The sequence below is a fragment of the Typopeltis vanoorti genome, chromosome 1 (assembly GCF_054136105.1).
Source record: "Typopeltis vanoorti isolate ZY-2024b chromosome 1, IOZ_Tvanoo_1.0, whole genome shotgun sequence".
Classification (NCBI taxonomy): domain Eukaryota; kingdom Metazoa; phylum Arthropoda; class Arachnida; order Uropygi; family Thelyphonidae; genus Typopeltis; species Typopeltis vanoorti.
Window position 1 is genome coordinate 137567486 of NC_143549.1, and position 25750 is coordinate 137593235.

A 25750-nucleotide genomic window follows, 5' to 3' on the forward strand; every position below is an offset into this window, starting at 1 on the left:
TGCATGTAAGAAGAAGTGCTATGGCTACTTTAAAACAGAATAGGAAAAGAAAGGTTAGCAAATCAATGTGATTTCATGATGGCAGGAAAATGACCCAGATGATGATCTCTTGCTTTTTTCTATAAATGAAACAGACATGAGGAAACAAGGTAAAAGCTAAAATCCTAAATTATGTCATCTAGTTGAGTGTGATTGGTATTTTTGGCTTTTGTTCATGGTCTGAGAATGAGTTTCCTAGATTCTATGTAGTTTTATTTATCCAAATTTATTGTGGTGCTCAGAAGTTATCAGAAGTGAAATGAAGAATTGACGGGAAGAATAAAATGAAGCAATACAATCTAGTTTCCACCTTCAGATGATGCAAAAAAAAGCATTCTTTATCCACTCTCTCCCTAGATTTGCCTGTTGTCTTCCAAATGCTCTATATCTGTCATCTGCTTTATTATGGCCACTCAGGACTTGCAGACCAGCTTTTAAATCCCCTGCCTAGATTCCATTGGAAGAAGGCCATGTTACTTTGCAGACACAAATACAAGTTTTAAAAACTGTCCTGACATCTGAATTTTGATTCGTAAAATTGCCTCATATCTGGGAACAGTTCATTATTAAACTATCAGCTAATGGCACATTGAAGAATTCCTAATTAAGTCTGCCAGGTGGTGCAGCTTAATAGCACTTTAGACCTTGACTTATTTCTTTGTTAGTTTCTCTTACTCATACAGTACCTGTGTGTGCATATGTTTGCTTGTGTATTGTTGCTTTACGATGCCAATTTGACTTTAGTGAAAGAATGGAACAATATAGAAAACATTATAAATTATTTATACCAGTATGTAACATGTAAATCAAAAATAATTTACAGCTTGCAGATAATGTAGTCATTATTGAAGAAGAGGAAATAGAAAGAACAATGCTGAAGTTAATGAAGTAAGAAAGAAATGGGTTCATAATCAACATACAAAAAACTATGATATTTGGAGAGATGAGGATGAAAAAGGAAATAAAGATCAATGGACATGAGGTGGAAGAGGTTAGAAACTTCATGTACCCAGGGTGCAGCATGACACACAATTTAGACTGTAAAAAAGATATGAGATTGTAGATAACAAAAGTTAAAGTAAATCTGCATGCAGTGGATGAGATTTGGAAAGTAAATCAATGAATGAGCCTTACCATAAAGCTGAGACTGCTGGATACATGCATATTCACAAGTGCACTTGTGAATATGCTTGTGAATATACATGCATATTCACAAGTGCACTCTATGGTTGTGAGACATAGGTAATGGTCAAGGACTCTGAGACAAATACTGACTTTTGAAAGAACATGTTATAAAAAAATTCTATAAATTCGATGGGTACAAAAGGTAATAAATGAACTGTATAGCAAAGTAAACTGTGAGAATTCAATGCAGAAAATAATTCAAAGGAAACTAATTCTTTTTGGATATATCTGTAGAATGGATGCAGTTGAAAGATCGAAACCTAATGCTTGGTACAGTGGATCATATGAACAAGAGTGACAGCCAAGACAAGGGTGTGTGGATGATGTGAAGCATCAGTGCCAAAAGAGTTTGCAGGATAAGAGTCACCTGGCAGTGGACAGAGAATGGTGGAACAAGCATCAGACATGATGGTGATGATGTAACAGCAAGGGTGGGAAATGGAGCTCCCCTTTCCACCCCATATAACCAACTCATAATACTAAAAATCAGTTGTTTATTTACTGATTAAAGTAGAATTGATTTATTCTAGAAAGAATACTGTCTAGAATACGTACCTAAATATACTTGAAGGAAAAAGATTGATTGCTATTTTTTTTTTTTTTTGAACTATCAAATTAGTTACTTCAGAGATTTTTATACTTTTTTTTTTTTTTATTTAGTACTGAACTTATAATGACACCAATTATAGAAAGTGAAAATTAGTTATGAGCTTGCCATGTGATACCATAATGACTGCATATTAAATTTTAATATTGGACTTAATATTAAATTAATATCTTAATTTTTTCCTCAGGGATATTGTTGCCTTCACTCTTGAAAAAAAAAAGCTTAACTAATTGTAAAAATACTTGTAATTGAATTGCATTAATTGGCATATTCATCACATCCTTAATTGTGTTAGTTAATAGCTGTCATTCCATTTGATGAACCTGTGTTTTTTGGTAAGGGTTCTTCTTTTATTGTTATGTTATTGTTGTCAGAAAAAAATTGCCTTTATTTCATTTGATTTACATTTCTTATGTAGTGAAAGTATTGTGTTTTTAAGGTTTTCAGGGTTTACGGACAACCAGCTTGTTGCCTAGGTCACCTCTTAATCGTAGCAATGACTGGGAAGAGGATCAGGATTCTTTAGATGCAATGGGAGATGGATCAACTGATCAAGATGGTCGTAATCAAGATGATAGTCCTGATAATCAAAGTGTGCTTCGCCTTCTTGAAGACGGTGAAAAGGTAATATAAAATACTGAGTAATAATTTCAGCATCTGAATTTTTTTTATTATTATTAATAAATTATTCACCATCATCCTGTTATATAATGAACCTTCAAAAGGTATTACTCTTATTGCAAGCTCATATGATCTGCCCTTGCACTTTAGTTTTCTAAGGTACTGCTAACAACAATGACATCCACTAGTACTTGTTCCTCCTCTGATTCTTTGCCTGCTGTGTGGTCATCACACATCTGTTTTGTTAATCTGACCTCTCCCATTCTGTTTATGTTACTATTATCACCTTATATTGGCTCTCTCACACCTTCTTGAATGGTAATAATGACAAGTTTTCGCATATCTTCATTTTAATATTGTTTTATTGTTTTGCAATCAATGGCATCTCTTCACTTCTGAAATTTTCGTTTTAGTCTTATATCCATGGTTTTTCATTCTTCATTTAACTGTTTTATTTCTAACTAATTCACACATGAATATTAAAATTAAATTTAACACTGAAAGTAATGTTATTTAATGGATGCTATACTATACTAACAAAATATTTTATTTCAGCAAAATTTTCTTGTGACCACATTAGAAAGATAGCCCATGCAGTCTTGTCATGGGAGGTTGCTAAATGTGGAACTCTCAATTAAAAAGAGGTATATGTAGAACTATAGAACTGGTAATCACTGGAAATTTAGAAGGCAGCTTGGAGCATCACCATGGCATAAGGAGAATACTTGTAGTCAGAGATTGTTTGATGGAAAATAAACAAGTAGGATTTTTGATTATTGCACAAGATCCTCCATCCAGTGTGAAGACTCATCATGATGAATCCACACAATATCTATCATATATCTCCCTGAGGCATTACTGACAAAGCACTCACAACAGATTCTGGCAACCCATTCCTCTCATTCACTATGCTGCAAGCAAAAAAATTCTAGTCTTAGCATCCTTGCCAACATCTTTCTTACTCAGTTTCTTGAAATCATTCCCTTGTTCTGCCTCCTAGTCAATCTTTTGTATCAATCCTATAAAACACTTACCCATGCAGTCTTGATCAGGACTGCATGGGCTATGTGGGCTAAAGTTTCTGTCATATCTCCTCTTTATTGCTTATTAGCCAACTTCTACAACCCACAAACGTTCGATTTATTTTGTACATAACATTTCACAGCCTACTTACTATCATGATCATTCACCTCTGTAGCCTCTCCACCACTTCCTCATCTCCAAGAAACCCAGACAGTGACCAGATCTGTGCAATGTAATTCAGGTGTACTATATATAAAGAATATGCCCTTTGAACTTCAACTCTCTATCCACCAATACCCCCAAATCCCTAGCTTTTATCACCTTCCTGGACTACTTTTTCATTAGTACACAACTCATGTTTTCATCCCAAAATGTATGACTTTACACATCACGCATTAAACCAAAACCCATTATCTGTTATCCCATATAGTCAGTCTATTTAAATCAACCTGCATGCCCTATGCATTATCTTGATTATCCATACACTAGCCAATGTTGCATCATCAGCAAACAACTAAATATTTACCTTCAAATCATTTCCTATATTATTTATGTACAAATTAAATAGCAGTTGTCCAAACTGAATCTTGCTGCATGCTTTTCTCCTGAATGCCACTACACCATATATCATTTGATAGTATCTGTCCATCAGCCACCCTCGTATCCATGTCATAAATTTCATTTCAGTTGCTATTGGTTCCAGGTTTGTGTAACAGTTCCATATAGTATTGTTCGAATGTTCGAATCCGCCATCTTGTTTAAGTCACTTTCATAAAATAAAACACAACTAATTGTAAATTGATCACCAATCCAAGGGTAGAGAAATTTCTATTATACTGCGCCACTCTATCCTTAGATAAGTCTATATAAAACAGTAGGATCAATTCAAAGTTAGTAGCAGTCTCCTCATTCATTCTGGCCGAAGTATTTGTTTTCTACCTGGGATTCCCGCAAGATTCGAATTTTTGTGAATGGTGCAATAAAAAGGAATTCTGGCAAACACAATAATTAGATTAACAAAATGAAATATTTAATATAAGCTATATAACACATACATAAATTTTACTTCTAATTTTAAACAATAGAAACAAGTTAAACATTAGGTCAATTCAATCACATTAGTTTAATCTTCCAAACCTTCACATAGACATTCTCAGTTTCTGAGTCACGAAGTTCCTACACTTAATTAAACACAATAGAACTTCCTATTGTTTCCACACATTTCTCAGCCGTGCTATAAGCTCAAAAATATCGCAGGCACTAATAGCTGTAAATATCTCTCAAGCAATTCTTATCTTCAATTCTCAATTTCGAAGAATTTCCACAGTTAAAGTTAGGTTAAACATAGTGCAATTAACACTCAATTCTTCATGCATTGAAATAATTCAATATGATAGTCCTTACCAGAATTAGTTCCTAGTACATCAATTACGTTGTGAGTATACTTTTAAAATATATTTATTTCACTTAAGAACACATCTATAAGACTTATCCACAGTTATAACTAAAACACTATTAATCGTGCTTCAGAACTCTAGACATCAACTGTAGGATACTACAATTATCTTTGTTACCACTCATTAAACAAATAAACACTGTGCAGTTCTCCTTAGGGCAAATTAGAAATAAGTCGTAATTCTAGACCAACTGGGTTTATTCAGAATTCTTCACTGAACGTCCAGCTTTTTATATTATCCGATTACGGCATTAATTTCCTTTTATTATTACTGCTGACTTCACTTTCAGCTAACTATAAGATTCACTTTGTCTTTGCTCGCTTATAAATATTATCCCTTTTAACTTCTGCCCTTAAGAACCTTTCATTTACTTCCACTTCTCTAGTTTATACCCTTGCTTCCTTTCACTTCAAAATTTCCGTTTTCACTCCCCGTTACTTTTTTTTTTTTTATTATTATTATTATTCTTCTCCCAGCTCACGCTCTGTTCCACTCAAGCTCATTTACTTCATGCGTTTCCATGACAACAAATAAACAAATATTTTCGTTAATGTTACATAAGGCTATACCACTACATTGAGTTAATAAAAACACAATAAATAGAATATTAGAGCTACTTAATCAACTCTTTCATTTCGTATACAGATAACCATAATAAAATTCACGTTACAATATATACATAAGATATAATAAATTATACACATATTATTGTTTAATAAATTAATAGCTGATTAAGTTCAGAATAAATACTTAAATAATAATTCTTAAATAAGGAGTAATAAATAACTTTTATACAAGTCATGATTAATATATAATAAGCAATGTTAAATGTGAATGGAAAAAAACAAAATACACAACATAGTTTCATTCACAGTTTAACAGTATTCTATCAAATGCCTTCAAAAATTCCAATAGTATCATCTTGTAACCATTCCCTTAATCTATCAGCCATAAAAAAGTGAGTAAATTATTCTTATTATATTCATTATATTTTATTGTTCATATTCTTATCCACCCATTCCTGAATTCTGTTTCTAACTTTTCCAGCTGTGGAGGAAATATAATGAAAAAGTGATTAGCAGTGATTGAACAACAAAAAGAATAGCCAAGAAGAGTGATTAGCATAGTAAGGAGGTTAATAAGCTAAACAGCCAAAGGATATCCTTAAGAGTTTTTTTGCTATATAGCTTGTAAGAGGAAGAATGATTCTGAAAGGATAACTTTAATCAGTGATGGTAGGAAAGTCACAGAAGCAAGGGGGAAAAAAAAAAAAAAAAAAAAAAAAAAACAGTTGATTGCTAAACTATTTCTTCTGCTTCTGTGACTTTCCCACCATCAGCCCTGACTAAAGTTATCTTTTATTGAGAAATATCACTGTGAATACAATTCGAATACATTCTCATTACGTATGAGCCAAGTGCAAGAGGACAAGGTAGTTCCATTACATAAAGAAGGCTCCTAGACAGGAGTAGCAAATTACAGACCAATTGGTATCTCAGGAGTAGTGGTTAAGATATTGGAAAAGCTGGTTAAATATTAGGATTCAGGAATGAATGGATAAGAATGTGATACGCTATATGGCGGCCAGCATGGCTTTGTAAATGGTAGGTCCTACCTTAATAATTTACTCGCATTTTATAACAGAGTTGAATAAGGGAAATGTGTACACTATGAACCTGCTGGACTTCACAGAGGTATTTGACAGAATTCTGCATGGAAAACTATTAAGTTGGCAGTACATGAGAATGGATATTGAAGTTGGTAGCACATGGATAGGAGTGTGGCTTACAGACAAGACCAAATAGTAGTATGATGGAGTAGAATCCAGGAGAATAAAGGTAACTAGTGAAGTGTCTCAGAGCTTTGTACTAGTGCCATTACTGTTCGTTTTGTATAATAATGATATAGGGAATGATTTGAGGGGTAGTATTCAGTTGTATACTGATGATGATGCCAAACTAGGAAGGGCAATAGTTAATAAAGGTAATGAAGAGAAATCACTATAGGATGGTTTAAATAAACTGGCAGTGTGAGCAGAGGATAGTAGTGGTGGTGGTTGTCAGTTTAATGTGGCAGGATGCAAGCTTAGGCATTTTGGGATAAAAGATTGCATACTGTGCATTACATTGATGGTGCTAATCTGCAAGAAATTGAGTCTTTGGATATGAAGATTATGTTGGACAGACTTGAAGTTCAGAGGGTATATTGCAAAAGTGGACAAAATACGAGGGTGGTCTGAAAGGTTCTCGGCCTCAATTATAGATGGCAACACTATCGGCAAGATTTTTTTTTTCTGAGTTGGTACATCTGTCATAAGCATCCATGTGAAATTACATTCTATCAAGTAGTTTGTTTTTTACTGTCTGAAGCAAAAGTGTTGTCTGTATTCCTTGAAATGGATAAAATTGAGTATCATGAGGTTATAAAATTCTTTGTAAACGAAGGTTTAATGGAAAATGAAATTCATTCAAAGTTTATAAAATTTTATGGGCACTCTTCTCTTTCGTTTTCGACAATTAAGAAATGCTGCTGAATTTAAATGTGACCATACCAGCCTTGAAGATGATCCACGTAAAGGATGTCCAAAAAGTGTAACAACACCATAAATCATTGATCAAATACATGATATGGTATTGGATGACTAACGAGTCAAAGTGCATGAAATTGCTGAGACTATAGGCATTTCAAAATAACGTGTAGGATATATTTTGCATGAAGAATTGCAAATGAAAAAGCTTTGTGCAAGATGGGTGCCATGCATGCTCACAGCAGATCAAAAACGAACTCGCATGAAAATCTCTGAACAGTGCTTGGAGTATTTTAACAAGAATAAAACTGATTTTGTGCATTGATTTATTACTATGGATGAGACTTGGATTCACCATTACATACCAGAATCCAAACAGCAGTGAAAACAGTGGACAGAAGCCAGTTGTTCAGTGCCAAAGAAGACAAAGTCGGTTCTATCAGCAGGAAAGGTCATGGCATTGGTATTTTGGGATTCTAAAGGCATTTTGTTTATTAATTATCTTGAAAAGGGTAAAACAATAACCGGGGAATATTATTTTGATCTTTTAACTAGACTGGACGAAAAAATTAATCGGAAAACACCCGGTTTGCAGAGGAAAAAATCATCTTTCATCAGGACAATGTACCTGCCCACAAAGGTGTTTTGGCAATGGGAAAATTAAGAGATCTGCACTATGAATTGTTGGAACATCCACTCTATTCCCCAGGTTTAGCTCCCTCTGACTTCTATCTCTTCCCAAAACTAAAACTCTTCCTCGCTGGTCAGTGTTTTTCTTCGAATGAAGAGGTGATTGTAGCTGTAGAGGGGTATTTTGCAGTGGTTCTCAGTAAGATCTGCATGACAGGGATGGGATAATGGCTCTGGAGCATCGCTGGAATAAATGTATTAGTCTTAAGGGAGATTATGTTGAAAAATAAAAATTTTGAAATTATAAATTAGTTTTTTCATTGTTAGGCCGAGTACTTTTCACACCACCCTCGTAGCATAATATTACTTGAATGTTGAAGAGTATATTGACAAGTAGAGATAGCAAGCTTATGATGCAGCTTTTTCTTGACTGGTATGCATAGATTTGGTCATCTGGGTTTCTCCTGGTGAGAAGGTGATGAAGATCGAGACAAACCTGAAAAATTTGGTCAACAGGCAGAAAAGAAATGACATGTTAGAAAAGTTAATAAAGGAGTTTTATATCAGTAATACAAAATAAAATTTTCAATACATGGTGAGTATGGAAAGAATTAGGGTCAGGATTTTGTGTGTGGTTAGTAAAGCGTAAGGACAAGATTGTTTGCTTGACGAGTAGTGAATGACTGGAATGGATTGCTAGAAGCAGTTGTTAGTGCTCTGATGGTGATCAAGTGGAGAGGCTTTGCGTGAATAAAATAGGTAGTGTGGGCTCCCGTGATGAATCTTCAGGATTCATGGTAATGCCTGTAAATAATCAATTTCCATTCATTCAGTCAGTATTCAGGTTATTCAAATCCTCCTGAAAAGCCATAACTTCATCACCATGCCTAATACCTCTTCCCCATCTTCACATCTTCTGTAAACAGTTGATATTGACCTACAATATTTTCTCCATCTGGAAACCATCCTATTTGTTGAAATCAAACTCTGAACTTTCCAAACCAGCTTCAGACCTTCATTAAACATACTAGTAGTTTGTACACATGGTGATGACAATGATCTTCTACCTAAAGGCATTCACACAAGCCCATGCCTGCAACAGGATTTGAATTCATATCATGTTATTGGGAGAACAAAGATACTATCCATATCCACTCTCTGCCAGTCAGGTCCACAAAATAGTACTGACTGTAGCTTAGTAGGTGTGTAAGCATCACATCTGCATTACCATGAATTTTCTTTTGGAATACCACATTAAAATCATTGTCAAATCTGCTTCACTGTGATTTTGAGGGACACATGACAAGTATGTTCTTGGGAATAAAGCACTGACCTACAAGATGTGATGCCATCAAATGAATATTAAATAAAAATATACAGTCAATATATTTATATATTATATAGAGATTTCTTTTAGTTTACATTTAATCAAAGAGAAAGAAGAATCTTCAGTTTTTTGCATGTCATGCAGTATGAAGAGATATATATTGTTCATATAGTAGCACTAGAGCAAAAAAAAAAAGTTACAACAAAACAAAAGATAGTCATATGTTATGGATGATGCTTTCAGCCAGGAGGTTACATCATACTGTATAAATAGATGTGCATCATGATCATCTGTGAAAGAAATTATCATTAATAAAGACTTGCAATGTAGATAGTTATGTGAAAGTGGTTAAGCAATAGGTGAAGATTTTTATCCTTCGTGAAAAGAAACTGCTGAAGTGGTTTGCAGCTGGACAAAAAAAGAGATGTATCAGCAAAACTTATTTGTGAAAAGAGAACATTTGTGTCATGCACATCCACACTGGTTGTGCATGACACTCAGTAAAGAAGTAGTAGTGTATCTATAGAGTACAAATACTTGTACTTTGGGATTGTAGACCATTTGAATGATTTTGAATCTTAAAAGCAACTTATAATTCAGTATCATTTTTTTTAAGTTTTTTATATTTATCTAGTTATATTTGAAAAAAAAAAAAAAAAACTAGCAAAAGTGTACAATTTGAATACAGAACAGAGCCTCCATAACTAAGTTAATTTCAGTGATGCCCTTTAGTCGGAAAGACCAACAGTTAAATCCTCTCTGAGATGAGAACCCTTATCAGAGCTTTTCAGCTGCAGGTGTGTTAGCTGGTCTCATATGACAGTGACAGGATTTTCCTCCCTGAACCTTGGATGTAACATCCCAAAAAAAAAAGGCATAGTGACCAAAAAAAAATAAATGCAGTTTACAGCAATAATATGTTATGCAAATAGGATTAACCACTCTAGCAGAATTAAGTTTCAAAAAAGCCTAGTTACTTGGCCGTAATGAATCATTGAAATCTATATGTAATATCATGGCTGATATTACATATAGATTTACTGTGTTAATGGAAAAGATATCAGTAAGAAAAACTACTATGAGATAAATAATAATAATAATAATCAGCTAATGTCTTTTATTGCCTTATAGGGAGTAGGCGAGGCCTTTTAACCCTATCTAGCTTTTGAAGACTGGGTGGGCAGTTCAATTTCACTGGTAGACAATCAGAGATAGCTGGCCCATGACTATCACTAATTATAGGCAGCAACTGATGATGAGATGGGAAAACATGTGCTTCCATCTCTCGGTACCTAACCCTAAAAGGATGTGTTTACTATGTAGTTTCTACAGTCGATTTTTTTTTGAGTTTAAGGGATGAAAAACCCAAGTTTTTTAGGAGGAAAAAACCTGATTGCCCATGCCAGAGATCAACTAACTCAGGAACTGGTCAAAGAAAGGCTTAGAAAAAGTTTCTCCAGTCGGCAACTAGAATTGAGCTTAAGTCTATCTTTGGGCAGCTTAGCACACAGTATTCAAGAGCCACTTTCACTGAGCTACACAGGCCTTACTACCATGAGATTTCAAAGAATGCACCATGCTCCATAAAAATGATTAAACTTTCGGAGGTAATTTTACTATGTAGAAAATTTTTCCTAGTGGCTATGCATTTGGCAACCATATGTCTGGGAAAGGAGTGTCCTGGATTTGATTCACGTTGCCGACGTGAGGAGCTTAAAGATCTTTCTCAGACATATCCAAGTTAGCCGGTCTTGGGTGTGGATAGCAGGGTTTTCTCCTCAGTTTATCTGGAGTTTTTCCTTCTGCAAGCAGGCTAACTGGCCCCGTGATTACACGCAGCTACAGCCATAAGAAATACTGGGAGACATCGGGCTGGTCACCTTATCCTCGCATCGGGTACAACTTGGAAGGGCTAAAATGGCTCTGTAACTGGCCATTAGGCCTAATACATAGTAGGAAGAAGAAGAGAGAAAAATTTTGAAGTTCTTTGCAGAGAAAAATGAGAGATATAGATGTGTTGCCAAAAATTATGCAAGAAGCTGTTTTCTGTTTTGAGAAGAGAAGATCCATGTTATGCATTTGAATTTAAAGCAAGTAAATTTTTTTTGTTAAATTTCAAAACACTTTTAAAATCATATTGTAGCTTACAGTTGTTTATTTTAACACAGCTGTATGTAACAAGCGTAGTCTTCTTGAATAGAAATCAAATATCAGGAAGAATGATGTGGCCAGTCATCAAATTGTGGAATCAGACAATGAGACTTATTTGTACTTATAGTCTCACAAAAGGTTCTGCTAAGGACCCCCTCCACATGGGACATCTCCCAGTGAGAATAGTGGCCCATTTTCAATGGAATCGGTGATGGTTGTTCCCGCATTCCTCTGTCATATTTGCAACATGGCTTTAAGTTCTTTTTCTCTGTTTTTTTTTTTTTTTTTTCTTTGCTTATCCTTCTTTTTGACTTCCAAACCACCATCATTGGGATCCAACACCTTGCCTCAGTGTTTGCATGCAGTGTTATCTGTGGACATTTGGAAAGAGGAATACTAGTAGCCGAACTGCTATGGCCTCTGCTGCAGCAAGATGGATGGTCCCTGATGGCCTGGCCAGGATCAATCAGCTAGCCTGAAAGGATCAATAGTGCTGCAGTAAGTCTCCTGTCCCATAGTCCAGGGATGGGGCCCGAAGAATTTCTGCATGCTGGTATAGCATCCAAAGTAACCCTGGCATTCTACATCTGAGCACATTTACTGTTTGCTGGATAATGGATGTCCATGTGTGGCTCCATGATACATGAATCTTTCATCCTCAGATTTTCTAGTAGCCCTCACAAGGCCCTGACCAAGTACAGATACCATAGACACATCATTTGGTAACAGAAATAAAAGAGCAAAAGACATCCAATACCAATATCAGTGTACCTCTTCAATGCAACATGTGAAAAGCCAATGGGGGAAATGTCACTTTTTCATTCAAAAGTGTGTAGAAGGACTGACAGGATATCCCAAAATAGTTAAGAAACTTGTTCTGGTAATACTCTCATGGAAACATCATGTCAACCAAAAGCAACATCAGTGGGTGGAATACTAATTGCAGTAACACCTCATAAAACACACACACACACACACACACACACACACACACACACACACACACACACACACACACACACACTAAACTCTTCTAGAGAAGTGATATCAGAATGAGACCTGCTTGATGTTTCAAATGAGGCGATATGTTCAGAGCTTAGGATCAAGTGACAGGTATAAAGTATATTATGAAGTGCGGGAATAGTCACCTAGTTTCAACCAGAAATATCAACTTTATCTTTGACACACCCAAATTTCCAATATTAATAAAAGAAGAATATCTCAGGATGTACCTGTTAAGTGCTGCATCCCTAATCTGTAAGATGCTTTAAATGTCGGAAATAGAGACATGCCTCGACTGCCGGTTGTGTTCTCCCATGTTTGCCTAATGTGATAGTAAGGAACATGATAATAAATCTTGCACTGCGAAGATAGCTAAATGTATTAACTGCCAAGGAGACCATCTAACCTATTCCCAGCATGCCAAAGGGGGGGGGGGATAAAAAGAGATATAAAAACAGTACAAAATTTATAATTTTAGAATGCAAGTAGGAAGCTAGCCACCACAATATCTATCCTGAGATCCTCTTGTGCTGCGAAGGTGACATTTAAGAAAATATCAAAAGCACCTCAAACAGTATATGAACTTTATAATTGGGAGTGCTTCTCTGTGGAGTGATTAGTCATGTGACCTATGATCTCACTCCTGAAACAACTTCAAAAATGATCTCACTTCATGAGAACCCACTTGTCAAGAAAAATTTATAACCAGGATGTAACAGAAAGATAAACCATTAGATACTCCCACTATTAAAACAGATACTTCTGTATCTACCAAAAGTAAACTAAGCTCACCAAATGATAACACATCAAATAATGTAATATACAGTTTTCCAATGGAAGAGATGGACATAATTTGCTATATCAAGAGATAGATCCAAACTGACAAAGCTAAGCCCTCAGTTTTTCAAAAATTAGACAAGTATATAAAGAAAGAAAAGTAGGTTAATTTTTACAGTGGAATTCCTGTTTTTATCAAAAACCTTCTCGCTAGCAGAATCTCCCAAGTCCAAGTGCAAAGCACTTTATCCCAGCCATTTTGTCAAGAAGAGGGCATTCCCCAAGACTCTGTCTTAAGTGTGAGACCCTCTTTACTGTTAAAGTAAACTCTATCATGCAACATCTCCCACTGCAGGTAATGCTTTTTATGTAGATCACTTCACAATATACTGTCATTCTTCTAATATGAAAGGCAACTTCAACAAATAATCAATTGTATCTTTTCTTTGACTCTTAGAAATGGATTCTGTTTTCACCAGAAAAAAAGTGTCTGGATATACTTCTGCCAAAAATGCAGTCTTCATACAAGTGGAGAATTTAGGATGGGACAAACTGTTATTCCAGTATCAACAAGTTCTTAAGACTCAGTTTAGACAGAAAACTTACATTTTCAGCACACATTTGTCAACTAAGGGAAAAGTGCAAGAAAGCATTGAATCTCCTTTGCACTGTGCTCTCTACAGAATGTGGTGCTAATCAAATTTCCTTTTATCATGTGATTGTTCAATCAACTAATTATTGATCCTAAGTTTGCAGTTCAGCAAAGGAGAGCACACTTTGACCTTATCATTGGACCTAATCCTTCATCAGGTTATATGAATACCTATTGGTGGTTTTCACATATTGCTCATTCAGAGTATATAAAAACAAACAAATGAGCTGTTTCTTCTAGGGAAACAGTTATCTCTCAACTCTGCCCTAAAAATAGTCTCTTTTAAGAACATATTTACATGAACTAGTGTTTATTTTATTATTATTTTTTTTGTACAATGAGAAGCTCAATATTACACATGGTAGACTGTTCTTTGCTCCTTTTTTTCTTCCTCCAGTCCTTTTAGTATGCATGTGCAAGAGATTATGCAAATTATTGGCATGAATGTCAACAACATTATCAGCACTGAATTATAGCATTCCTCCATGGAAGGCTTGCATTCCATCCTGCAAGTTCTCACTATACCATCTAAGAAAGTCTTACTCCATCATCTCTACCTTCAATTGTTTAACTTACACACAGACCATACAGTCTGAATGGGCTGACATTCAGCCCATTCTTAACCAGCTTTACTGATACCCATCTATACTGATAGTTCAGGATCTGAGATCTCTGTTGGTTGTGCCATTGTATTTCCTGACCTTATTAAATGCAGAAATATGTCATTTGATTGCAGTAATTTTACAGCAAAGTTTCATGCTATTTAGCTTGCACTATTGCACATAAATGAAACTGCTGCCAAAAATGTATGATTTATATAGATTCATTAAGTTCTTTCACCTCTCCTTTGTATAATACATATCCAGTGCTTTTTTATAAAAGAGTTATCCAGTGCTTTTTTTATACATATCCAGTGCTTTTTTTATAAAAGAGTTACAGAACTGCACACTTTGTGTGCAGTTCTGTAACTCTTTTATAAAATAAAGACTTAATTTTGATGTTTGGTTGTGCTGGATTCCCAGCTACATTATTAGAATGGAAGGAAATAATACTGCAGATGCAGCTGCCAGATCAGCTCACACTTTTTCTACGTACTGTTTGGCAGTCCATTATACAGACAATTTATAAGTTCAAAACTAATTACCCAGTTCATCATGGCTGGAAGAAATGACAAACAAATTGCATGGGAATAGGCTTGAAATTAAGAATTGGCAGTCAAATTAACATAAAAATAGAAGAGAGGAAGTTGTTCTTGCTAGGTCGTCTTACATATTTTTATTTACTGAGGGCTGACAACTCAACTTTGTGTGAACAATGCACACAATTATTCCAAATATTCCAGAGGCTATTAAAAAAGCTCAGAAATAGAGGAGAGAGTATGATGGAAGGAGTTAGATAGTCTAGATGTCTGGTGTGATCATAAGTACAATATATATCAGTACTAGAAGTAGAAAAAGCCAATGAAATCCTCAGTTGTGAAAAGGCAGCTGGAGTAGATAATATTCAGATGAAAATGCTCAAATGTAAAATTGTGAAATATGCATTACATAATCCAGAAGTCATGAACAGAAGATCAAATTCCAAATTATTGGAGTAGAGCCTCATAGTAACTATAAAAGATAACTAAAACTGAATGCAAGAATTAAGTACTCAGTAAGGAATTGACTTACTGAGTACTCCTCATGAGCTTTAAGTAAACATACCTGGAAATAGGTATGAAAGAGAAGGATTGTGGAAGGGAACCTTGGAGAAAAACAAGCTGGATTCAGGCCAAATAGCAGCTGTCATGATCATATTTTTGATTTAAGAGAAATTGAAAAATCATGAGAATATAACAAGGATCTTATTTAAATTAAGGGGATGTTAAATCCCGCATTGTTTCAAACCGAATAAGAAACTCAAAGATCGGAATCAAAGAGTTTTTTGCCAAATATAGTAAGCTATAAAAGTATCGGAGGATACTAGCATAAGCTAAAGCACTTAGTACAAACTAGTGCAACTCGTAGCAAAGGCGGGTAAAGCTCTGATCACTATTCTTAGTATTTCCCATAATGTAAAAACACATCTCCTAGGAGATGTATAATGTTATACATTATGGTGGAAGGTCACTACCCAGACCAGTTTCGACCTTTATTGAGGGTCTCATCAGTGAGTAGGTAGACCAAATTAATACTGAGGGTATAGCGAAAAGAACTTATATTCTCTGCTGTACGAGTTGTCAAATAAGTGCACCCATTAAATTACTTAAATAAAGAGCAAAAGGCTTCATTTTGGCGATGTAATATTATTTAAATTAAGGGGATATTAAATCCCACATTGTTTAAAGGATCTGTGTACTTGATTATTTTATTTATTTATTTTTTTTTTTGCAGATATGAAAAACATATGACAAGCTTTCCCGTACTCACTTTAGTGAGTACGGGAGGGGCGAAACCGAGATAACTGATGCTGGACTGTGCTATACTTCATATAACATACATCTGTTGGAATGTCCTTCTTGGTTCTATGGTTCGCCATCTTGTTGTAATGTTGTTCTTAATAGAATCAATTAATTGCTGATTGATTACTAATCAAAATGTAGGGAAAATTTATATTTATACTGCGCCACCCTATATTTAGATTAGTCTATGTAAAATAGTAGAATAATCAATTTTCAATTAACTTAGCAGTCTCCTTATTCATACAGGCTGAATTTAATATTTTTCACTTAGGGCTCCCGCAAGATTCGAACTTTTTATGAACGGCGCAATGAAAAAGAATCAGGCACACACAATATTGAAATCAACAAAACAAAACATTTAATTATATGACAAATACGTAAATTTAACTCCGAAAATAAGATAATACAATTAACTTAGTTCTTCAGGTCAAAACATTCATATTATATTAGATTTTAAATCTTCAGATCCAAAATTCACAGTTCTCTCAATCACAAAGATTGTTCACACTGATCAGTACTACAGAATTTCTTGCTAAATAAATTTGCTGGTATCACTCAGTTACACTCTGTATTTAGCACTTAGCAAGCACTTATAACATTATTAATCGCAGCAGTTACTGCTTCAAGGGGAATTATTTTGAAACTTCTAACTTCGGCTAAATTCAGTGAAACACCACAGTAAATGTTAGGATATTCGAGACGGAACTATCACTTATATCTTCACGTTGAAATAAATAAAATAGGACTGTTCTTACCAGAATTAATCCTTAGCACATCAGATTCAGTGTGGGCACATTTCAAACTTATATTCACTTATTACTCCGATGGAACACTATTCAAAAGAATTCTTCAAGGAGATAACTGAATTATTATTTATCGTGCTACACAATTCTTGACGGGCTTACTAAAGGGCAGAATAATTATTCCGTGTTTACTACTGTATAACAAATTGAACTTTGTACAATCCTTCTTTAAAGTGATATAGGAATACGTAGTAATTCTAAAACTTAGTGGATTTATTCTGAATCTTCTATTAATCTTCCGGTCTTTTAGTTATCCTATTATAGCACTAAATTCCTATTACTGCCACCGCTGACTTTACTCTCAGCTGTCTATAAGTTTTCTCCTCATCTCCGCACACTTCTGAATGCTACTCCCTTGAATTCCCTGCCCTTCAGTGTACTTTTTTACTTTTACCTCTCGCTTATATGCCTTCCTTCTTCCTGCCTAAAACTTGTTCACTCCGTCCAACTCATTAATTTCTCTTTTCCCAATTATCGAAGCTCACGCCCTACCCTCACGCGTTCTATTATATTTCTATCTCCATAGCAACGATCAACACAGAACGTAAACATAAGCATTAACATTACTTAAATTAAGGGGATATTAAATCCCACATAGTTTTAAAACCGAATAAGAAACTCAAAGATTGGAATCAGAGAGTTTCTTGCCGAATATAGTAAACTATAAAGTATCGGTGAACACTAGCATTAGCCAATGCAAGTGATCCTAGTACGTAGTACAATCTCGGGCAACTCGTTGCAAAGGTGGGTAAAGTTCAGATCGCTATTCTTAGGTATTTTCCATAATGTAAAAACACATTTCCTAGGAAATGTATGCTGTTATTACATTATGGAGGGAGGTCACTACCCAGACCGGTTTCAGCCTTTTTTGAGGCTTCATCAGTGAGTAGCTAGACCTAATACCAAAGTGTATAGCGAAAAGAACTTATATACTCTGCGAACGAGTTTTCCAAACAGGTGCAACCATTAAGTTACTTAAGTATAAAGAGCTAATAAGCTTCATTTCGGCAATGAAAACATTACTTAAATTAAGGGGATATTAAATCCCACATAGTTTTAAAACCGAATAAGAAACTCAAAGATTGGAATCAGAGAGTTTCTTGCCGAATATAGTAAACTATAAAGTATCGGCGACACTAGCGTTAGCCAATGAAAGTGATCCTAGTACGTAGTACAATATGATTCCAATCTTTGAGTTTCTTATTCGGTTTTAAAACTATGTGGGATTTAATATCCCCTTAATTTAAGTAATGTTTTCATTGCCGAAATGAAGCTTATTAGTTCTTTATATTAATGGTTGCACCTGTTTGGAAAACTCGTTCGCAGAGTATATAAGTTCTTTTCGCTATACACTTTGGTATTAGGTCTAGCTACTCACTGATGAAGCCTCAAAAAAGGCTGAAACCGGTCTGGGTAGTGACCTTCCTCCATAATGTAATAACAGCATACATTTCCTAGGAAATGTGTTTTTACATTATGGAAAATACCTAAGAATAGTGATCTGAACTTCCCCCACCTTTGCAACGAGTCGTCCGGTATTGTACTACGTACTAGGATCACTTGCATTGGCTAACGCTAGTGTCGCCGATGCTTTATAGTTTACTATATTCGGGAAGAAACTCTCTGATTCCAATCTTTGAGTTTCTTATTCGGTTTTAAAACTATGTGGGATTTAATATCCCCTTAATTTAAGTAATGTTTTCATTGCCGAAATGAAGCTTATTAGCTCTTTATACTTAAATAAGCATCAATGTTACATAAGGTTATACCTTTACACTGAGTAATGAAAAATAATAATAAAAGTATTATAGTTACTTAATTTTCTCTTTCATTTCATTTACAAATAATAATAAAATATATGTTACAGTTTATATAAGGCACATAAAAGTTACATACATAGAATTCCTCATAATATTATTGAAGGAATAAAGTAATAAGATAAATGTCCTTCAATAGTATAATATACATTAAAATTATATAATTAAATAATAGCTGATGAAATTCAAGGATAATACATGAATAATAAATCTTAAGCAAGGGACTAACAAACAATATTTAAACAAGTCTTGCTTAGTATATGGTAGATTATGTTAAATGTGAATGAAGAATAAAAACTTACAAAACAATTTCATTCACAGTTTAACACATCTGTATATTACTGTAGACCAGTCTCTACTCTTCTTTCTTTCTTGTTGTTCCTCTTGTTCTTTCCCCCCACTGCTATTAGAGTAGTCGAGGGCTAGGGATGGATCTTTCCTATTATACTATGTTTGTTTTTCATCTCATGCAGTGGGAGTCTGCTTTCCATCCCAAAAGGCAGGTTTGGAAGCCTTAAAGTGGCAGCCCTACCACCGTATTCACCCTGCGAAAAGTTGGTAGCCTATCCAAGGGAAATTTACAATTACTCGCAAAGCTCTGAAGAAGAAAAATAGGATGGATTTAATCGGAATTGACCTGGCTAATGGGCAGGAACTTCTCTTTGAAAAATTAAAAATAGCTACTTGAAACGTCCATGGAATCACACACAAAATTGACAAGCTGAACAGAGAACTAAAAATATTCAGGCATAGAAACATTGATTTAATAGCAATAACAGAGACAAATAAGAAAAAGAAGGGATCTCGAATTCTGGAAGATTATGTAATGATCTTCTCCAGAGTTTCGGAAGACAAATGGGCTTCATCTGGGGTTGCAATTTGTATTAGTAAAAAATAGAAAAACAAGATTTCAGATGATCAGACAGAACAATCAAAGTTAGAATGAAAATTATGAATCAAACATTCAATATTTTCGGAATTTATGCACCAGTGGATGGAAAAGAGGAAGAGACAGAAGAATTTTATGGATAACTTCAGGAATTTATTGATGAAACAAATAAAAATGAAGCAACAATCTTGATGGGAGATTTCAATGCTAGAGTGGGAAGTAACCCAATAAGAGGATGCATTGGATCAGAGGGATAATCGGTAATCAACAACAGTGGAATTTTATTAAGCAGCTTCTGCATAATTAACAATCTAAAAATCAGCAATACTTTCTTCAGGAATAAAAATATACATAGGTACACATAGGAAGCAAGAGGAACTAAATCAATAATAGATTACAATATTATTAGCAACAAACTAAATAATAATATCAAGGAGGTTTTTAGAGGGAGTGAAATTGATAGTGATCACATGTTAGTTGAAAGCAGATTTGAATTCATAAAAAGAATCACATACTTCAAAAGGAAAAAAGATAATGAACCAACATCTAATAAGCAGTTTAAAATTCACCTCCTAGAACAGGAGAGTATTAGAAACTTATATAAAAGCAGAACAAGAGATAAAATAAAACCAACCACAAAAAATATTGAAACTGACTGGAAAAATACAAAGGAAACCATACTAAAAGCAGCAGAAGAAAGTTTAGGATACAAATCAAGGAAAAACAAAAAATAACTCAGAACTTGAAATGATGACTTAAAGGAATTAATTGAAAGGAAAAAACAGGCTTTTAAAATCTATGTGCCGAGTAAAAACACTGTTGACTATTTACAATATAAGAAACTACAGGCTGAAATGAGAAAGCTTTCCAGAAGTATACGCAGAGAAGATTGGAGTAAAGATGTTAAATCATTAGAGTATGATATCACTGGACCACAAAGAACAGGTTTTAAAATTTTCAGGCAGCTACAAGCAGAAAATGACTAATTAAGAAATAATCTAATTTCCAAAGAGGATTGGATAGAACACTATAAAATATTGTGGAATGAAAAAAAGAAATAGAAAACAATGACAAAACTCACAAAATTGAAGATATCAATATACAGGAAAGTACAGAAGAAATAGTAATGGAAGAATTAGAAAAGAATTTAAAAACTCAAGAAATAGAAAAATCCCTGGCTTGGATGGAATATGTGTTGAGTGCTTTAAATATGCAGACAGTAGCTTAAAAGAAAACCTACTTAAACTCTTCAATAATATCTGGAAATATCAAAAGATCCCAAAAGAATGGGAAACTGGAATAGTAATAAATATTCAAAAAAAGGTCCCAAGTACAAATGTGGAAATTACAGGGGCATTACTCTCTTAATAACAGCATCTAAACTATATGCAAACATCTTAAAGACCAGACTAATTAAATATACAGAAAATTATTAGAAGAAGAACAATGTGGTTTTAGAAGAGGGAGAGGATGCACAGATGCCTCTTTCACAATGCAACAGATCATAGAAAAAAAATAAAAGAATTTAACCTGCCCACTTCTAATTATTAACTACGAAAAGGCATATGATGATTTGAACAGAAATCTACTCTGGAAAATATTACAAGACAATAAAATACCACCTCATTTAATTAAAGCAATAAAAGGTCTATACAGAGAAACGGAAATTTGCATCAGATTTGCAGATGGAACATTATCAAATCCGATAACTATAAATAAAGGAGTAAGACAAGGTTGTGACTTATCCCCAATCCTCTTCAACATTTATATAAACAATTCTAAAAGAATGGAAAACAACTAAAAGATGGAATTAAACTAACATATAATATTCAGCTAAATACAATACTTTATGGAGATCAAGTATTACTGTCAAATTCAGAAGTTAAACTTCAAATAGCAACTAACCATCTAAATGAAATAGCAAAATAATTTAAAATGAAAATCTCTGAAACAAAAACAAAAGCTACGGCAATGTGTGGAAACACCATTCAAAAAGTCAAAATTATGATTAGCGATAAAATAATAGAACAAGGTACGGAATTCGAATAATTAGGAAATATAATCTTGCAAGAATATAAATTTACAATAGAATGAATGGCATAATTAAAAGAAATTTTGGAAAACAAATGACTAAAGAAACTCAATTAAGATTACATAATATGATCTTTAAAACATCTTTCAAATTTGGAAGTGAAACTTAAATTCTAAAACAAAGAAACAGACAATGATTGGAAGTAGCACAGATGAAGTTTCTAAGACCTCTCCTGGGACTTGCTAGATAAGATAAAAAGAAAAACACAGAAATAAGTGAACGATTAGATACAAAAAAAAATATATATATATATATATATATATATATATATATATATATATATATATATATATATATATATATATATATATATCATAGAAGAATGCCAGCAAAAGTGGCTACTCCACATAGAAAGGATAAATAACAAGAGGATTCCTAAACTAGCACTAGAATATAAATCTACAGGCAGAAGAGACCATGGACATCCAAGATTAAGATGGAAAGATCAACTTCATCTGCAAAGCAGGAACAGGACAAAAAATCTTATACCTAATTGCTCAGATGATGAAGTGGGATAATAATATCTCATTTACATAGTCAATTGAACAGTACAGTTTACATTTGAGTTTTAAGTCAGCACTTAGAATTGAAATAGGTATCTAAATATGATTCCATGTTAAGTCAGGTGTTAGACAAAGGTGCACATTATCTCTACTGTTATTCATCATTTGTATGGATCATATTATGGTATTAAACCTGAAATCAAAATTGGAGATGTTAATTTCAGAATGTATGCTAATGCTGTTATATCCTTAAAGATATCCAATACAAGTCTGCAGATCCTTTCTCTAATTTGAATAGCTGCTTCAACAATGTTGGCATGAAAATTATCAATAAAAAGGACAAATTGAAAATAAGCAGGGACATTTAAAACCACAGCTATGGGAAACCTATAGAACAAGTAAAACACTTCAGCTATTGAGGCAGATTTTTTAGTAAAGATGGCAAATTAAATATTGAAATAGATAACAGGATTAGCAAAGCTAGTATTGTAAGGAATCTGGTGAATAAATTTATGTAGAATAAAAGAAAAATTAGTCAAAACATTAAACTAGTTTTTAGAAGACAGTGTTCAAACCAATTTTATCTTGGATTTGAGAGCTGGTTCAGAAATAAAACACTTGATCAAAGACTGCAGATCAGAGATATGAGAGTCTAAGAAAAAATTAGGGAACTGACAAATTACACCAATGGCAGAGTGAATATTAAAAATGAAGACATTAGAAGGAACTTGGCATTGTTATCATTCAGAAATGTGTGAGCAGAGTTGATCTAAGGTGATATGGTCATTTTAACAGAATGAGAGAGGAGTAACTAACAAAACAAGTGTTATATTCCTGGATGGCATGAAAGAGACCCAATGAAAGACCAAGATCTATCTACATGGATTGATACAGTAAGAAGTATCTTATATCATGAAAATTATGGAAATAACTACCATGTTAGAGTAAAACTTTAGTTTAATATAAACCAAAATAAACACTCGATGTTTGAACCTTCACATTAAAGTCATTACATATACACAAAGAAACAAGCTGCACTACATCTACATGGCATGTTAAAGTTACTGACCAACCTTTACAACTATTGGCCTGGCTCTGGTGAAAAAAAAAAACGTACTACTTAGGCTGTTCAATAAGTTATAAGACTATATTTATACAGAAAACAGATTACCTTTAATCATCATCATTTATATGGTCTTTTTTTGAAGTAACTACCGTGAGACGCGATGCATTTGTCCCAACATTGCGTCCACTTCTTAAATACATGTTAAAGTCCGTTTTTTGAGAGTTCTTTCAAAACTGCCTCCACAGCTTTTACACATGCTTTGTTGCTTTCGAAATGGCGGCCTCTTAGTGGTTTCTTGAACTGAGGAAACAGCCAGAAATCGCACGGTGCGAGATCAGGACTGTATGGAGGGTGTGGTAGGATATCTATGTTGTTCTTCTGCAGAACGTCCACTACACCACCAGCAATATGTGGCCTTGCATTATCGTGGTGCAATAAGAAGCCATTCTTCAGCAATGGATGCTTCCTTTTGACGTGCTGTACCATTATCCGTAAAACATCCGCATAGTATGAGCCGTTTACAGTATTCCCAGGTTCTACAGCGTGTTGGTAAACAATGCCTTCGTAGTCAAAAAACATTATGGTCATATGTTTTTTACAGCCGATTTTACAGTTTTTGCTTTCTTGGGGGTAGGCGAAGATGGATGCTTCCATTCACTGCTTTGTTGTTTCATTGTAGGGTCATAGTGATACAACCAAGCTTCATCTGCTGTAATGATGCATTTTAAGAAATTGTCGCCTTCTTGTTCCAGTCTTTCTTTCCATTTTGTGCACACACCCACTCAATGCTGCATTTTCTCTGGTGTCAAGAGTTTGGGAATTCATCGGGCACAAACACGTTTCAGTCCCAAATGTTCAGCCATGATTGAGTGAACACTTCCCACAGAAATATTCAGGACAACATGCAGCTGGCGTACTGTAATTCTGCGATGCTCCTTGATGATAATCACTGCTGTGTTGATCATTGTCTCTGTGATGGACGTTGAAGGTCTCCCCTCACGTTCAAGATCTTCCACATTTTGCCTTCCTTCCCTAAAAGTTTTATGCCAGTGAAAAACACTTGCCCTCAACATTGCTTCATCGTGGAAAGTTTCGCGCATCATGTTAAAAGTGTCTGATGCCGATTTTTGCAAACGCACACAAAATTTAATCGCATAATGCTGTTCCAAGGACGTTTCCGTTTCGACGACTGGTCGTGGTTCGTAGGCACGCCGAAACAAGCTTGCATTTAGTCACATGACACTCTGGCACATCAGCCTGTATACACCATCTATCAACCTCTTTTGTTAATACAGACAGCAACATTTCTTTATTCCACAGAAATTAATATTGTGATGAGTGGTTTTGCAACAGTAAAATTAGTCTTATTACTTATTGAACAGCCCTCGTACATCAAGGTTAGAGTCCTATTATTATTATCTATTAGGTTACAAAATTAAATTAGCTGGAGAGCAACATGTTTACAAAAAGGAAAAAATTGATAAATAAAAAAAAAAAAACTTATATAAGTATACATATAAATTACAACCAACTGATATGGATAGTGGCCAATAAAAGCCGAAAAATTGCTTAGAGTCCTAAAGTCAGGTTTGCTGGAAAGTAAGTGGACTGAATGTGTGCCATCCAAATTCTTGAGATTTTTATGCCACCATTATTGTTAAGATTGGGGTGGTTAATCAAAATTTCACCGGTTTCTTTAAATTTCTATTCATACCAGGTTTTTGTATGATGTAACGAGCAAATACTTTTCCAATCAGTTTGGTGCAGGGTGTTAAGAGCATGATCTGAGAGGCCTGCTTCACCAAAATTATTAAATTTAATGTGTCGTTTGTGCTCTTTTTTTACGGATAGGGATGGTAAATCTAGTTTCCCCAATATAAGGTAAGTTACAGGTGCAAGAGATGCAATAAACTCCAGGATGTGCCAATGGGGGAGAGGATCCTTGGAGAAGTCGAATGTTTTAATTTTAAAGGTGGTTTAAAAGTGGCATTAAGATTATAATGGTGTAGGATTCTGTTAATTTTTTCTGATAACCCTTTAATGTATGGGATAGCTATAGTTTTACTGTAATTTATATTTTTTTTGATGAAGTTTTATGAAAAACTTTATTAATGGTATTTTTGTATAGCCATTATTTATAAA

At 34.3% G+C, this 25750-nt stretch overlaps 1 protein-coding gene across 3 annotated transcripts in view; it reads left to right on the forward strand.

The window, feature by feature from the left end:
• bchs (WD repeat and FYVE domain containing 3 bchs) overlaps positions 1–25750 on the forward strand; it is a 1305514-nt gene that overhangs the window by 892743 nt on the left and 387021 nt on the right. For all 3 annotated transcript variants that reach the window (XM_090399415.1, XM_090399420.1, XM_090399430.1), the window contains exon 48: positions 2271–2455. In XM_090399415.1, coding sequence (XP_090255541.1) covers positions 2271–2455 — 185 coding nt within the window. The remainder of the gene's footprint in view (positions 1–2270; positions 2456–25750) is intronic.